A 17,815-nucleotide genomic window follows, 5' to 3' on the forward strand; every position below is an offset into this window, starting at 1 on the left:
TTTGTTAATAAAACTTTATTTTGATACTTTTGTCTGAGTTGTGCAATTGGGTTCTAGTCCATAGTTCGGTCGTGACAGAAATGTGGACTGTTAAATATCAGGTCTCTGTCCTCTAAAGCTGTTTTAGTGAATGAATTAATATCAGATTATAATATTGATTTACTTTGTCTTACTGAGACCTGGTTGTCCCATAAGGAGTATGTTAGCCTTAATGAATGTGGATGTTAACAATGACAGCCTTAGTAACACATTTATATCATTAATAGACTCAATTGGCTTCTGTCAGAGTGTAAATAAACCAACTCATTGTTTTAATCACTCTTGACCTTGTATCATATGGCATTGATATTGAACATTTAATAGTCTTCCCACATAATCCTTTCCTATCTGACCATTATTTAATAACTTTTGAATTCATACTATAATCTTAAAACTTATAGAAAGGCCCTCCGTAATGCCAGAGGAGCCTATTACTCAGCACTAATAGAAGAAAATAAGAATAACCCTAGGTTCCTCTTCAGCACTGTAGCCAGGCTGACAGAGAGTCACAGCTCTATTGAGCCACATATCCCCATGAACTTGGGTAGCAATGACTTCATGAGCTTCTTCTATAATAAAATATTACTATTTTTTTTTAGAAAAAATTAATCACCAACCGCCATCAACAATTATCAGTGGCTCTCCAAGTTCAGGGACTTCTGTCAGTGTAAACTTAGATATATATTTAGACTGTTTTTCTGCTATCGATCTTCATCAGTTATCTTCAATCATTTCTTCATCGAAGCCATCAACCTGTCTATTAGACCCGATCCCAACTAGGCTGCTTAAAGAAGTTGTTCCCTTAATTGGCACTTCTTTACTGGATATGATTAATCTTTCCTTATTATCAGGATATGTACCACAGTCCTTTAAAGTAGCTGTAATTAAACCCCTTCTTAAAAAGTCCACTCTTGACCCAGGGGTTTTAGCCAACTATAGACCGATTTCTAACCTCCCCTTCCTCTCTAAGATTCTGAAGAAAGTAGTCGCCAAAGAATTGTGACTTTCTACATAACAATAGTTTATTTGAGGATTTTCAGTCAGGATTTAGAGTTCATCATAGCACAGAGACAGCTCTGGTTAAAGTTAATAATGACCTTCTGACTGCTTCTGACAATGGACTTGTCTCTGTACTTGTATTATTAGATCTTAGTGCTGCATTTGACACTATTGACCATAATATTCTTTTACAGAGACTTGAGCATCAAATTGGCATTAAAGGAACCGCACTAAGCTGGTTTAACTCATATTTATCAGATCGCTCGCAGTTTGTACACGTTAACGATGAATCTTCAATAAATACTACAGTTAGTCATGGAGTTCCACAAGGTTCTGTACTTGGACCAATACTATTTACTTTATATATGCTCCCTTTAGGCAACATTATTAGGAATCACTCCATCAACTTTCACTGTTATGCAGATGATACGCAGTTATATCTATCAATCAAGCCCGATGAAATTAATCAATTATCTAAATTACAAACATGTCTTAAGGACATAAAATCCTGGATGAGCTGCAATTTTCTGATGTTAAACTCAGAAAAAAACTAAATTCTTGTTCTTGGCCCCAAAAACCTTAGAGACTCACTGTCTAAAGATATAGTTACTCTAGATGGCATTACCTTGGCCTCTAGCACCACTGTCAGGAATCTTGGAGTTATCTTTGATCAGGATTTGTCATTTAACTCCCACATAAAGCAGACCTCCAGGACTGCCTTCTTTCATTTACGTAATATTACAAAAGTTAGACACATCCTGTCACAGACAGATGCAGAAAAACTAATCCATGCATTTGTTACTACAAGGCTGGATTACTGCAACTCTTTATTATCAGGTTGCCCCAATAAGTCCATTAAAACGCCCCAATTAATTCAGAACGCTGCAGCACGAGGGAACAGGAACTAGAAAAAGAGATCACATCTCTCCTGTACTAGCTTCTCTGCATTGGCTCCCTGTAAAATGTAGAATAGAATTTAAAATCCTCCTCCTCACCTATAAAGCTCTTCATGGTCAGGCCCCTTCATATCTTAAAGAGCTCATAGTACCCTGTTACCACACTAGAACACTACGTACTCTGAATGCTGGGCTACTTGTGGTTCCTATAGTCTCTAAAAGTAGAACAGGAGCCAGAGCCTTCAGTTACCAAGCTCCTCTCCTGCGGAACCAGCTTCCAGTTGTGGTTCGGGAGGCAGACACCCTCTCCACATTCAAGAGTAGGCTTAAGACATTCCTCTTTGATAAAGCTTATAGTTAGGGCTGGATCAGGTGAGTCCTGAACCATCCCTTAGTTATGCTGCTATAGGCCTAGACTATCGGGGGATTTCCCATGGTGCACTGAGCTCCTGTCTTCCTCTCTCTTTCTGCACTCATTCATGTCCCATTAATGCATGTTACTAACTTCACTTCTTCCCTGGAGTTCTTGTGCTTTCTCGTCTCGTAGGTTCTTATTGATCCTGGTGGAGCCTCCTGCCATGGTCCTGCTAGATTGCCATTGCCAATACTTTTGTTGCTGTGCACCTGTCTTTCTGTCTGTCTCTCTGTCTCTCTCTGTCTCTCTCTCTCTCTCTCACCCCAACTGGTCGAGGCAGACGACCACCCACCTAGAGCCGAAGGATCTGTCCTAGGTTTTTGTATATAATGTGCTTTTAGTCTTCACTCTACATTTGTTGCATAAAGGGAACGTAACATCATGCTGCCAGTCCAGGAGACAGGAGCTAATTGCTTCTATTGATCTGTTTAGACCGTGCTTAGTGTCCACTGCTTGCCTTGCTACAATATCAGCAGCGCAAGCAGCTCCTATTTCCCTCAGCTAGGATCAGCTACACAGGGAGTTTGTGGCTGTTGTTAAAAAAAAAAAAAAGAAATGCCACTTATATTCCACTGGGCATGGCATTATGATGTTGCAACAGGGTTTGACTCCATCATCCACATGTCTTTAAATCCCACCAAGAGCATTTCAGAAGCCCAATGGCCCGAAGTTGTTGACTAGTGTATTTTGTCTCTGTTTATTGTGTTTTTTTACTTTTTTGATGCAGGGTGAAATATGAACCGTAGTCCACACAAGGTATTTTTATTTTGAAAATCAACTGGATTCTCTATGACATCCCTGTGCCTGACTTCCTGACAATGGAAACTGCTCTGTGCTGCTTCAGTCAAAAATAGACCAGCCTCGTAGTCTCTGTGAAGCAGAGCGGAGAGATGCTTCTAGGATGCATTGCAGCACTTCTGGTGGAATTAGAGGCATTGTCTAAAGCGCAGCCGGAACGTGTCATGCCCACACTCACCCATGATGCTGGCCTTGCCCAGGCTGGTGATGGACTCTCCGTAGTGCCGTCGGGCCTGGGGCGGGGAGGTGCAGGGGCTGGGGATGCTCTCTGAGTCTGAGACTGATGTGGTGTCCTTCAGCAGGTTGAGCAGTGTGGGCCGGATCTGATTGTACGGAGTTGGGCTGGTGGTGTTATACCTGCACATCACAACCATATCAACATCAGCTCACTGAAACATCATTCAGTGAATATGCCCAGTTTAGGATACTGTATCTTCAGTCAAAACTGGGTTTTATAATAACAGACATGATACATGGTACACTGATACATGGTACACTGATACATGGTACACTGATACATGGTACACTGATACATGATAATTATCTCCACCATGTAGGTTATGTTTACGGTGCTGTTTGTTTGTTTGTCAGCATGACCATGGAAAAACTATTGGCCCTTTTTCCATGAAACTTGGTGGAAGGAAGAACCCATTAAATTCACAGCAGGATGTTTTAATAGTTGTACATATGACTTGTCTTACCAGTGGATTTGAACAGGCGTAATGTTACTGTAGTGCTTCAAGATCAGGGGCTCCAATCTGTACGCCTGAAACACAAACAAATACAAATTCTTAGTCTCCCTTGCAAAATTACTTCTTACAACTGTTTTATCTGGATGTAACTGCCAGCTTGTCATTTCATTTTCATTATTTTGCCTGACAGCAGGCTGATCGAGGCTGCTCACCACGGGGTCTGTGGGGTGGAATAAGTTGAAGAGGCGTTTGCAGATAGACGTGGGGAGGATGTGGTCCTGCACACCGTTGTTTCCAGGTCGGATCCCTCGCAATGCCAAGAAAACAGCCAGAGGAGAGCCCATACAGAAGAAGTTTTCTACCTGAAATACAGACAACAGGCTGAATACAGCATGTAAATACAGCATGAGAGAATTAAAAAGAATGCTCCTACAAGGCTCTCATTGGCCAGTTCCAAAGTCACTACTGAATGCTTTGACAACAATATGCTCAATATAAAGGTCAACAATAAGGATGTTCCCACTTGCTAGTAAGTCTAGCAACTCACTTGCCCAAAGAATTAAAGATTTTTTCCGGAGTGGATGATGAAAGTAGCTAAGGAGTGAGCCATCTCTCTTCCTTCTCATCTCTGTTGAGAGCTGCACATGCTCAGTACAAATGGTTGAGCTGAAGCGAAAGTGAGCGTTTCAATTACCCTGGAAACGGCAGTTTAGTTGGCTGGTGTTAGAAGATGCACACGGCAAGTTTGAAAAAAGGGCTCCAGTAACAAGAACAGACAGCATCTTGCTTTCATGTCAGCCAAGAGATTCTTTGTTGTATTCTGATGACTGCTTATTAATAAATAAATTTTAGAGGGGCAAGTAAAAATTGACTTTGGGCAAGTAGATTGCTAATGCACTTGCCCAACCGGGCAGAAACATTAACATTGAACCATGCTTTGAAAGTGTTAAACAGTAATAACTAAGTTCAAACCTATACATCATACCCTGCTAGATACCCTGTACCAGTTTGTGTTCATCTTACTGTATGCTTGTGATGCTCCAAGAGATAGGTTTGTACAGTCTAACACTTCTGAACTTTACCTTGAACTTCAAGGCTGGCACTGCCACACAAGACAAGGTCTGCAGACCCTGGAACTGATCCTCCAAGTCCCTCAACCTGGGATGACATTATACAGGTAAAAATTATTCCAGTGCAAGGCAGCTGCATGCTAGTTTGGACGTTTCACCAAGGTTCAGAAAAAGTATGTTTACTAGTGAATATTACCTCTGCTTAAACATTAGAGAAGCCCTGAAATCTTCATTACCTTTAGGTACAACAGGTGGAATGAAAACTATTGACCTGTTCCTGAACAATAACCTGTGCGGTACCTGAGGCGTGTGAGTCTTAGCTGCTCCTGAAGGTGGCGTTCCTCATCACTTGGCCAGCGGACCTTTGTCTCCTCCGGGTCTGGCGCTTCTTGGTGATGAAAGCGAACGGGGTCCCAGCCCGTCATGATATCGAAGGTGATGACGCAGCCCAATGAATGCGACACGATGGACACTTTCCCGTTCTTCTCAAAGTCAGGATTCCGTGAGCAGAAGAGTGAGTAGAGACGATTCAGCTCCAGAGTCAAACCCCTGGTAATCTACATACAAGAACCACACATGTGCACATTTGTAAGGTATTGGCCGCGGCCACTGTTTTCAGTTGTGTCAATAAGATTCTAACAGGTTAGGTTATGTTTGATGCATTACAGTCTTGGTTAATCATGGCAGGCAGTAATGCATAATGCAGTGCTACATATACAGCCATGTTGGATTAAATCAGCTTAGCCAGGATTTAGTTGTGCCTGAGGGGAGATGATTCGGACTCATGGGACTAACGCTCCCAAACTGCCAGCAGGGTGTCAAAGTGCAGCAACACAGCTGTGAGGAGACAGAATGAGGCTGAACTTCAGGGTGGATGTGTATCGCAAAAGGAACTGGAAAGCTGTAGTGCAACATGGTCTCAGTCTCACCTCATCTCTGTACAGAGGGCTGGTGTAGTACATGATGTCCATGGCGCTGCTGTTCAGCATGTCTCTGAGACCTCGAACTTTGTCTGGAGTAATGGAGTCCACCGTGTCTGCAGGACCAACACACAAACACATCCAACACAGCTGCAACACACTCCCAGGGGAAAATAACTTATTTCTTTATACAGTTCCATGTTCTTTTTTTTGATAAGTGGACAGAAGTTCTGGGTCTGTGAAGTAAAGCCAAGTCAAGTGTCTTAAAGGTCAAGTGTGTAATGTTTGGGAGGATCTATTTTCAGAAATGCGATATAATATCTATAGGTATGTTTTCATTAGTGTATAATCACCTGAAAATTAATGAGAATAAGCCGATTTCATCTATAGAGGGAGCAGGTCCTCTTGTACAGAGTCCGCTAATTTGTACCGGCATGTTCTCTTACATACTTTTCAACACTAGATGCCACTAAGCTACCTACCAATGCTACGCACGAAATTCAGATCGAACTGTCAAACTAGGCAGTGCTAATCAAATATGAATCAAGATTCTGTTACCGCATTGACTGTATTTCTTTTTACAAATATATTTTAGTGTGCTGTATATTTGTCATTTAACTCCCACATCAAGTAGACCTCCAGGACTGCCTTCTTTCATTTACGTAATATTACAAAAATTAGACACATCCTATCACAGACAGATGCAGAAAAACTAATCCATGCATTTGTTACTTCAAGGCTGGATTACTGCAACTCTTTATTATCAGGTTGCCCCAATAAGTCCATTAAAACGCTCCAATTAATTCAGAACGCTGCAGCACGAGTACTGACAGGAACTAGAAAAAGAGATCACATCTCTCCTGTACTAGCTTCTCTGCACTGGCTCCCTGTAAAATGTAGAATAGAATTTAAAATCCTCCTCCTCACCTATAAAGCTCTTCATGGTCAGGCCCCTTCATATCTTAAAGAGCTCATAGTACCTTATTACCCCACTAGAACACTATGTTCTCTGAATGCTGGGCTACTTGTGGTTCCTATAGTCTCTAAAAGTAGAACAGGAGCCAGAGCCTTCAGTTACCAAGCTCCTCTCCTGTGGAACCAGCTTCCAGTTGTGGTTCGGGAGGCAGACACCCTCACCACATTCAAGAGTAGGCTTAAGACATTCCTCTTTGATAAAGCTTATAGTTAGGGCTGGATCAGGTGAGTCCTGAACCATCCCTTAGTTATGTTGCTATAGGCCTAGACTATCGGGGGATTTCCCATGGTGCACTGAGCTCCTCCCTTCCTCTCTTTCTGCACTCATTCTTCCCCAGAGTTCTTGTGCTTTCTCGTCTCGCAGGTTCTTATCTATCCTGGTGGAGCCTCCTGCCATGGTCCTGCTAGATTGCCATTGCCAATACTGTTGTTGCTGTGCACCTGTCTGTCTGTCTGATAACTTCTGTTATGAATTGGCGCTAAACAAATAAAATTTTATTGAATTGAATTATATCTGGAATACTAGACAGTGTCTGACCAGGCGTCGATGCTGGCTGCAAAAGCACAACATGGCGACAACCATAATGCAAAACTCGAGGCTTCAAAACTGTATTCCACAAACTAATGGTAAATGGTAAATGGACCTGGACTTGACCACTACATGCCACATTCACCCTTTCACACACATTCACTCAGTGATGGCAAAGTCTATCGAACAGACACATTCACACAGGATCAATTTGGGGTTCAGTATTTTGCTCAAGCATACTTCGACATGTGTGCAGGAGCTCGAACCAACAACCTTCGCATTAGGGGACAACCCGCTCTGCCTCTGCACCACAGCCGCCCGTAATAATTATTTATTAACAATAATAATGGGCGACTTCACGATTCTCACGCGATATATAAACATATAAACACATATATTTTCGTTTTTTTTTTTTTTAATGACCATGAACAGATGTTGATGATCAACACTGGTCTATGTCTTGATAACTACTGGCCATGAAATATTGAACTGACATTTAATAGTCACAGAGGTTGAGATATCCCCTCTGTTCAGTCACCTTGATCAACCTGTTGGTCAATGAAAAGGTAAAAGAAAATGAGCAAATTTCAGTGGAATCAGAGGTGAATATTCATGGATCAGTGTTTTTGGTGATCCTCTAACACTTCACAGATTTACCAGCATACTGGATTAATCCCATGTGGGTCAGTATAGAATAGTGTTACCAGGCTTTACCACATATTACAGCACCTGCATAATGCTACTGCAGCTTTCCTGTGTAATGGTTGTGTAATGTAATGTGTATTGATGAGCTAAATTGAAGCGCACCTCCATCCAGAGCCAGTTTCGATCTCCACTCCACAGGAAGAAACTCTACATGCTCCGTGGTGCGATCAGAGAAGTGCTTCTCCTCCATCTTCCTTGCAGCATCTCTCATCCTGCACACCAGCCGAGACAAAACAATTACTTTAAGAATGAGTCTGATTCCACTATCAATCTTTTGCACTCCTACTGGAAACCTCCCCATATCTCACATGCAGGTGTTCCTGATGATGCGACCCTGGTCCATCTTCTGCCCAATGCCATGCACCACGAAGACGATGTGTGTGGTTTCGGGTGGGGTGTCCTCGGGTGCTGCCTCCTCCACGTATCCCCGATGGAGACGTGTCCCGCTGCTAGAGGCTGAGGACATGAGAGGGGACATGAGGTGATGTGTTTTACAGTAGTGTGTGTAGTCACTTTTCTGACACTGCCTGCTACAACAAGGCACACTTAACCTTTTTTTGGAAACCCCTCTACATCACCTCTTGAGATGGGCCATTTATGCAGGTCACATTGACAGATTAGGCTCCTTGGGGCGCGGTGTCTTCGGTAACGGGACCACACAGGAGGTCTTCCATAGGGCTGGGACTTCCTCCAGAAAGTTTTTTGTGCCACATTAGCGAACATAAAATATGACTATATATAGGGTATGTCACTTTTATCTTTTAACCATCTTCAAAATGAGGTTGTCTTTTCAACATAGCCTAGCACATAGCATATCTAGGTACAGGAAAGGAAGAAAGTGATGGAGGAAGGGGCGGGGCTCAGGAAGGGTTAATTGTGGTGAGAGAGAGTGTGTGTGTGTGTGTGTGTGTGTGTGTGTGTGTGTGTGTGTGTGTGTGTGTGCATCACTGTAGTGTAGCAGTGGTGGGTAATCAATATACCCAGTGCAGCTTCTTATTATCAATTTTGTTAGTGACAGAGAGCAAGTGAATAGTGCCATTTTCTGTTGACCACTATTTTTTGTCCAGGTTTGCTGCAATATCGCATCATGCAGAGCATCCTCTAAGGAAAAGGTGATTTTTTTGTTTGTTTCTACAGTAAACAACCACATCACAGTTACAAAGTCTCTGAGAGGGAGAGCCCTCCTCACATTTATCCTCTCAGTGGCTAAAAACCAGCAGAATCATCAATCGGGAACACTGATGTTACAAAACTATTTACGGCAAATGTGCCCTTGCATTGATTTGATTGGCCAACACAGTGTTGCGACAAACATATTGGAAAAGGATGTGTTTTTTTTGCTGCATTATTGAAGTCTGTCTGCACACAGCCGTACTCGGAATAGTCGACAGTTTTAATAGAGACTATTTCATTCAAAAGTAGATTCAATAACGACTGTTTACAGTGACAAGGATGCTGTTTCTGGAAAGAGATGTTGCTGTTGAGTTTTACAAGTGTAGATTTTTTAATGTTGTGAGAACCACAGTTTGTTTAAGCCCGTTTTCAGCTCAGAAAGACACCTGTAGCCAAACTAGTTTCAACAGCCACTAGGCTCGCAATGGTAGAAAGGCTACAATGTAAAATAGAAATCACTGTCTAAGGTAATTAATATGTGAAAATACAATACATTCTGGTTTATTCCTGTACAGGGACACATTTTTAAAGTCCCCTCCAGTCAGAAACCGGTGTTTCTTGTTCCTACAGTGTGATTTTTGAATAATGTATATGCAGAGTTTGACACTAGATGAATGTTTTCACATTTATCTGCTGAAAGTGGAAAGTTCCAGTATGCAACCGCTACAGTGTGATGAAGAGACTTGAAGTCACCAGTGCACATACACTGAAAATGGACTTTACAGTGAAGTAGGAGACATCTTGTGTCCTGCAGGAAAACTTAATAATTTTAGTCCCTTGGTAACCTTGGACCTTGTGTTTGACTGCTGCTGTATGAGACATGTAACACTGTTCACTGTTATTGATAGTGTAGCTCATGGGATTGTTGGGCCAAACAAGACATCTCATCAGAGCTCCCCTCTTTTCCGTTACCTTTAGAGAATCCCAATTTCTGCGTGACTGTGCGTGCAATCTTGGAGGTGGTGGCATCGCTGTACAGGTACACCTCGTCCACACTGTGCCAGTCCACGTGACTCCTGCTCAGCTTCAGACTGTGGATAGCTGGGAGACAGTCACACAGTTATTAACATCACGTGACACACTTCATACAGCATAATTAATTTACCATTCCCCACCTGGGGGTGTAGAATGTGTGTGTGTGGATATGGGTGTGTGTGTGTGTGTGTGTGTGTGTGTGTGTGTGTGTGTGTGTGTGTGTGTGTGTGTGTGTGTCTGTCTGCGTGTGAAACTCCATTGCATTGAAGTCCATTTGCAAAAGTCATGATATAGTCTGTACACATACTCAGTGCCGCCTCCTCCTCTCTCAGGTGAGCTTCCTACTGGTTCAGCTGAAGTCAGCTAAAATAATCAAAAATCACCTGACTTGTTTTGTGGTCTGCTCTGAATGGCAGAGTTAACCCCCCACACACCACACACACAAGGTTGCCCTTTCACAGCACTTGCAGCCTCTATTCACACTCAACACACCACTCAGTTGGATTTCCATCACTTCAGAGAACATTACATTGACTAACATTAATTTCTTGGAGACTTACACCTAACCCACTACTTGGTAAATGGTAAATGGACCTGTACTTGTATAGCCTTCCAACCACTCAAAGCGCTTTTACACTACGTGCCACATTCACCCTTTCACACACATTCACTCAGTGATGGCAAAGTCCATCGAACAGAAACTAACATTCATACAGATTCACACACTGATGCACGGCATTGGGAGTAATTTGGGATTCAGTATCTTGCTCAAGGATACTTCGACATGTGGCATCAGGAGCCGGGGATCAAACCCACAACCTTCCGATTAAGGAACGACCTGCTCTGCCTCTGAGCCACACCCGTCCCCCTAACCCTAACCTTAAAGCTGCTGTAGGTAAGTTTTATGAAAGTAACTTTTTGTCATAATGGCTGAAACTTTCACTATATCCTGACAGTAGTACATGAGACAATCTCTGAAAAAATTCTTGGCTCCTCCTATGCTAATAATAATAAAATGTTAATTATAATTAACATTTGCAAGAATCCACCGTGGCTGAACGAAAACAACCAATCAGAGTGGAGGAAGATAGAAAGACGCTTTTGGTTGGTGGCTTGAAGGTAGTTGACAGTTGAGGCTCATTCCCAGAATCTGTATTTGACAACCTGGGAATGAGACTCAACTATCTTTCTCAGCTCTGATTGGTTGTTTACGTTAGAGCCTGGTAGATTCTTGCAAATGCCATCAGTAGCTCTAGGAGGAGCCAGATGAACCTGATTTTTCAGTACTACTGTCAGGAAATAGTGAAAGTTTAAGCAAATATGACAAAAAGATATTTTTGTAAAAGTTGCCTACTGCAGCTTTAAACCAAGTCATCACCCAAAATTGAATGATTTACCTTATCAGGATTTGCATTGTCCCCAAAAGCAAATTTACGTCCCCACTAGTGATGTGTCGGTCGCGAACTAGCTGGTTCAAAGAGCCGACTCCTTTAAGTGAACGATGGGAGCTGGCTCTCGACCATGCCATTCCTTTTTTTCTTATTTTTGTAAAGTAATACAAGGCAGAATGATAAGATGATCTCCGCACTACGGGTGCTCCATGCATGCAGTTGGTTTTATTTGTCCAGATGTCAGTGGTGGACATTAACAAAGCACATTTACTCGAGTCCTGTATTCAATTTACTTTTTACTTTTAGTACTTTACTTGTTTTGTTAGCAGTGTGTGATTAAATAAAACTTGAAAATGTCAATAGCTGTCCTAAATTTCTATGCTTCAGTTTTTATAGGTGTTTCCATCTGCTTCGTGTAGCAGAGTGGTTTACTTTTGAATACTTCAGTACAAAGCATATTTTGAATAATTTAAGTGATATATGTTACATTAATTCAAAACGCTGCAGCACGAGTACTGACAGGAACTAGAAAAAGAGATCACATCTCTCCTGTACTAGCTTCTCTGCACTGGCTCCCTGTAAAATGTAGAATAGAATTTAAAATCCTCCTCCTCAACTATAAAGCTCTTCATGGTCAGTCCCCTTCATATCTTAAAGAGCTCATAGTACCCTATTACCCCTCTAGAACACTACGTTCTCTGAATGCTGGGCTACTTGTGGTTCCTAAAGTCTCAAAAAGTAGAACAGGAGTCAGAGCCATGGTGGTACTGTTGGGTCTCTGTAAATAATGTTTTAAAGAGTTCAGTCTAGACCTGCTCTATTTGAAAAGTGTCCTGAGATAACTTCTGTTATGAATTGGTGCTATACAAATAAAATTGAATTGAATTGAATTGAATATGTGTACACATACAAATCATAAGTCAAAACAGCACTAAATTTGGCTGATTTATAAAAGGTATAGGTGGTAAAATGAAGAGTCGTTTGGAAGCTCTTCTTGGTGAGCTGAGCCAATTGATCTGGCTCACTAAAAAATAACCGTAATTCCCATCACTAGTCCCCACAATATGAGTACACACACACACACACCTTTATCTTCGATCTGTCACACACAAATACTGTTATCTTTCTTTAAGTATACCCTCATCCCAGAGCTTACATTGCTTACCATCCTTGCTGTCCACTGTGGTGGTCACCACCTCCATCTCGTAAGTGTCCTTCATCTGTTGCCCCCGGAAACGGGCGAGGTGCTCCATCTCGATGAGGTCACTCTCGTCCTCCTCTAGAGGAAGCCACGTTCCGTCGATGAACCACTGGCCCCTCATCACAGGAATACGGTCTTGCTCTGGAGGACACCACATAATGTTTACCACACTATGTGAGGGCCTGTGAAGACTATGCTGGATTAATTTACTGCCCTATCTTTAACAAAGTACACAAACACTCTTTCTCACTCTTTTTAAGAAATAATTTTCCAGGAAATTTTCCAGGAGTTTTTATTGACAATACAGGACAGAGCCTAGTACTGACTTCTAAGTCTTTTTTACTCTGTGTGAAATCTAGTGCAAATTGACTACAGTTTTCCTCTCAACATAACATTATGGCCACAGCCTGTAAGTCACCGGTCAAATCAAATTGGATAAATCTTGTTTTACAGAAACTTGGCGATGTGAGGGAGGAGTTAAAATACAATTAAAACTTTCCAGGACAATATAAATTATTATTATTATTTTTTTAAAATGTAATCAAAGTCATCCCCTCTCTCCCCTCCCCCCTTTCCTGTCACTCTTCAGCTGTCACTTTCAATTAAATGCAATGAAAGCCTTAAAATACATTAGAAAAATAAATAAAAAAGAAAGAAAGAACAAGATCATTGCATTTGCCATTTTACGTTGAAACAACTTCACAAATGAATTCATTACAATTAAGTAAATACAACCAAATTTTTTGTAAACTTAATGAGTACATATGACTTAAACACAATTATAGATAATAGATATAAGACTAATAGCTATTTCTATTTACTTTAATCGGTTTCCTACATTTGTTTAATCCACTTTTCTGATTTTAAAGTGAATGGAACATCGACTTTATTGGTCAGCTATCTTTTCAGTGGAATACGGAATCTATATTCCATATTACCAATAAAATATTAATAAATTGTGTACATGATTCATCGATTAGTCAGTCGACAAATAAATAATTGGCAACCATAATAACTAATTGTTTAAGTCATTTTTAAACTCAAAAATCTTCTGGCTGCAGCTTCTCCAGTCTGAGGATTCTGAACTGAAATCTTTGGACAAAACAAGACATTTGAACATGTGCACCTTGAGCTCTGAGAAATGTAGATTTTTGTCAATTTGATGACAATTATTAGACTATTAATTGAACAAGCAGATTACTTTCATTAATTTAATTCATTCTGGTCAGTGTTTACATTCTACCGAAGGCCAACATGCAGGGGACACGCTTGCCGACCAGATACTGTATGTGGAGTGGACTATCCCGGACTCTTTAGTTATTGTCCTTGGTGACTACAGCCACAAACTCCCCAAATACAAACAGTTTACTAAATGCCCGACCAGAGAGGAGAACACACTGGATCAATGTTACACTACTGTCAGCAGAGCTTATCACGCTGTCCCCTGTACCGCACTAGGTCTCTCTGATCACATCATGGTCCACCTGATTCCTACATACAGGCATAAATTAAAGCTCTGTAAACCTGTTGTGAGAACATCAAAGCAGTGGACCAGTGAAGCTACAGAGGATCTTCAGGCGTGTTTGGACTCTACTGACTGGGATGTTTTCAGGACTGCTACCAACAGTCTGGACGAGTTCACAGAGGTTGTGACATCGTATCACTTATCAGCTTCTATGAGGACTGCTGTATACCATCACGCACCAGGGTGAGTTATAACAATGACAAACCCTGGTTCACAGCCAAACTCAGACAGTTACGGTTGCAGAAGGAAGAAGCGTTCAGGAGTGGGAACAGGGACAGATTTAAGGAGTCGAAATACAAGTTTAGCAAGGCGGTGAGAGAAGCTAAACGTCGGTACTCTGCAAAACTTCAACACCAGTTCTAAGCCAACAACTCTGGTTCTGTCAAGAAAGGGCTCAGACAGATAACCAACTATAAACCTAAAACCCCCCACTCCATCAACGACTTGTGCCTAGCAAATGACCTGAATGAGTTCTACTGTTGCTTTGACAGACACAACTCTCTGCCTCCAAGAGAGAGACGTCAACAGAGTCTTTAAGAGGCAGAACCCCTCTAGGACTGCCTTTTTTCATTAACGTAATATTAGAAAAATTAGATACATCCTATCACAGACAGATGCAGAAAAACTAATCCATGCATTTGTTACTTCAAGGCTGGATTACTGCAACTCTTTATTATCAGGTTGCCCCAATAAGTCCATTAAAACGCTCCAATTAATTCAGAACGCTGCAGCACGAGTACTGACAGGAACTAGAAAAAGAGATCACATCTCTCCTGTACTAGCTTCTCTGCACTGGCTCCCTGTAAAATGTAGAATAGAATTTAAAATCCTCCTCCTCACCTATAAAGCTCTTCATGGTCAGGCCCCTTCATATCTTAAAGAACTCATAGTACCCTATTACCCCACTAGAACACTACGTTCTCTGAATGCTGGGCTACTTGTGGTTCCTATAGTCTCTAAAAGTAGAACAGGAGCCAGAGCCTTCAGTTACCAAGCTCCTCTCCTGTGGAACCAGCTTCCAGTTGTGGTTCGGGAGGCAGACACCCTCACCACATTCAAGAGTAGGCTTAAGACATTCCTCTTTGATAAAGCTTATAGTTAGGGCTGGATCAGGTGAGTCCTGAACCATCCCTTAGTTATGCTGCTATAGGCCTAGACTATCGGGGGATTTCCCATGGTGCACTGAGCTCCTCTCTTCCTCTCTCTTTCTGCACTCATTCATGTCCCTTTAATGCATGTTACTAACTTCACTTCTTCCCCGGAGTTTTTGTGCTTTCTCGTCTCGCAGGTTCTCATGGATCCTGGTGGAGCCTCCTGCCATGGTCCTGCTTGACTCCCACTGCTAATATCACTGATATTATCAATATTATTATTATTATTATTATTAATATTAATATTTATATTATTATTGGCCATTGTCCCCCATCGTTGTGGCTGTTGTCATCATCATCAGTCATTTCTATTAGTATTATTGTTGTTGTGCACCTTTGTCTCTGTCTCTGTCCTTCTCTCTTTAGCCCCCCCCCCCCATTCCCCTCTCTCTCCCACTCTCTCTTTCTCTCTCCCTCCTTTCCCAACTTGTCGAGGCAGACGACCACCGGGGTCTGTCCTAGGTTTCTGCCTCTTAAAAGGAAGTTTTTCCTTGCCGCCGTCTCCAAGGTCTTGCTCATGGTGGTACTGTTGGGTCTCTGTAAATAATGTTATAAGGAGTTCGGTCTAGACCTGCTCTATTTGAAAAGTGTCCTGAGATATTTTGTGTTGTTAATTGGCGCTATACAAAAGAAATGGAATTGAATTGAATAAAAAATGCCTCATAGAAATGTTTGGTCATACCGCCCAGCATTAGGGTTGTTTCTAATAGTGGTAATAGTAATTCTGGCAGTACAAGGTGGTGTTGCTAATAGCAGCCTAATACAGACCTAATTAAATGGTAGCACTATATTGTGACAGCTTTATTATTAAACATAAACCACTGACTCACGGTTCCAGTAAACAGGGTAGCATTCCTTCTCCCGGATATCCACTTCATACAGCCCCCCTCTGACACACACTGCCTCCACGGTGATGCTGATGTCGTCCGGGTCCTTCGTCTCCTCCGACACCGAGCGCCGCTGCCCTTCTCCCCGCTGCACCTCCGACTCTGCCAGGACACCTCCACCGTCCGCCGCCCCGCTCTCCGGCTGCACCTCGCCGGTCCTGACCGCATCCTTCCCCTCGGCCTCGGCAGGATCGGTGGGGCGTTTGACCTTGTCGGGGTTCTGCTCACAGAACCTTCGATAGACGATCTCGATTTTTAAAGAGTCGTGTCCCACGAAAGGCTTCCACGTCCGCTTGTCCTCTTTGTAGAACCACCTGACCTCCTCCGGTCCCAGCTCCGTGACGATCTCGCCGCGGTGCCTGGAGCTGTTGGACCGTATGCGCTTCTTGGTTGTGACATTCCCGTCACTTTCGGTATAGTTTGGGTCGATGGAAAGATACGACGAGTCCGAATATTCTTCCCCAGCCAGGCCCAGCATCATGCCATCCTGTGATAACGAGTCCGCCCGTAACAGCGGCAGGTGTCTGTCCAAGCCGGGCTGCGCTGGGTCTGGGTCCCCAGCGGCGACACTGTCTCCCATCGGATTGTCGTCGTAGCCGGACACAAACACATCATTTGCCATATCCCACTCACTACTGCTGACAGAGTTATTCTCCGAGCTCTGCTGGCGGATAGTGGCTTTATCCTGCATATTGCTCATGGTTCAGTCGGGATTTATTGGACTCAATACATAAAATAGTCTAATACAAAACACAGACAATGATACCAGACTGAGATACCAGATCAACGGGTTCTTTCTCCTCAACTACGTTAGGAACATCTGTATGCCGAGCTGTTCTGACCCCGACAATATTTCTGAACATTATACAAATTTAAAAACATTTGCCCGGACTGTTTAAACGACACACAAACCTCCTGCTTTCCTGTCTGTATGCGCTCCCGTTCATGTCCCCGTTTTTTCGTGATAAATGCTGGAATAAATCCATGAACGGTACCAACTAGGATGACTGTAATCTCAGTCGCCCACAATGTCAAGCACACGACGACAAGTTTAACTTCCTGTTCCTAAAATTCATAATAAACTTCACGAAAATGAATAAGCGGATTTTCAAAAATGTAATAATACAACGCAAAGTAAAAATATAAATGTAATACATATTAAACGAAAATGAAACTGTGCAAGTAGTCTTTAGTGTTGTTCAATGCGTAATTTTCAAAACATTGTTTGCAGTCTGCTCTTTCAATTGTATTTTTATATATGCGCTTTTAATTTGAAGGGAAATTTGCCATATAACTAGCTTTGTTCTACGTTAGCTTTCTTGGCTTGCTACCTTAAAACACCAAACATAAAGAGCAAATTTCTATAAAGTTAACGTTAGTGAGTACAATATTTAAAATAAAGAAATTGTTATGAAGTTACTATCAAGTTGATGTGCGGTTTAAATAAAAACGTTAAACATTGTGAAATATTTGG

General features: G+C 42.1%; 1 protein-coding gene across 3 annotated transcripts in view; it reads right to left on the minus strand.

Annotated features, from left to right (window-relative positions):
- ddhd1b (DDHD domain containing 1b) overlaps nt 1–17,710 on the minus strand; it is a 32,189-nt gene extending 14,479 nt beyond the window's left edge. For 2 of the 3 annotated variants that reach the window (XM_051378556.1, XM_051378554.1), the window contains exons 1-11: nt 16,285–17,710; nt 12,734–12,919; nt 10,124–10,252; nt 8,347–8,494; nt 8,141–8,250; nt 5,839–5,945; nt 5,210–5,466; nt 4,922–4,997; nt 4,052–4,201; nt 3,849–3,913; nt 3,326–3,504 (exon numbers count right to left, since the gene is read on the minus strand). In XM_051378556.1, coding sequence (XP_051234516.1) covers nt 3,326–3,504; nt 3,849–3,913; nt 4,052–4,201; nt 4,922–4,997; nt 5,210–5,466; nt 5,839–5,945; nt 8,141–8,250; nt 8,347–8,494; nt 10,124–10,252; nt 12,734–12,919; nt 16,285–17,041 — 2,164 coding nt within the window. In that variant the 5' untranslated portion in view covers nt 17,042–17,710. The remainder of the gene's footprint in view (nt 1–3,325; nt 3,505–3,848; nt 3,914–4,051; nt 4,202–4,921; nt 4,998–5,209; nt 5,467–5,838; nt 5,946–8,140; nt 8,251–8,346; nt 8,495–10,123; nt 10,253–12,733; nt 12,920–16,284) is intronic. The other variant, XM_051378555.1, reaches the window with a different exon arrangement.
- Nucleotides 17,711–17,815: the final 105 nt, after the last annotated feature.

Source organism: Dicentrarchus labrax, unplaced genomic scaffold (genome assembly GCF_905237075.1).
Source record: "Dicentrarchus labrax unplaced genomic scaffold, dlabrax2021, whole genome shotgun sequence".
NCBI classification, from domain to species: Eukaryota; Metazoa; Chordata; class Actinopteri; family Moronidae; genus Dicentrarchus; species Dicentrarchus labrax.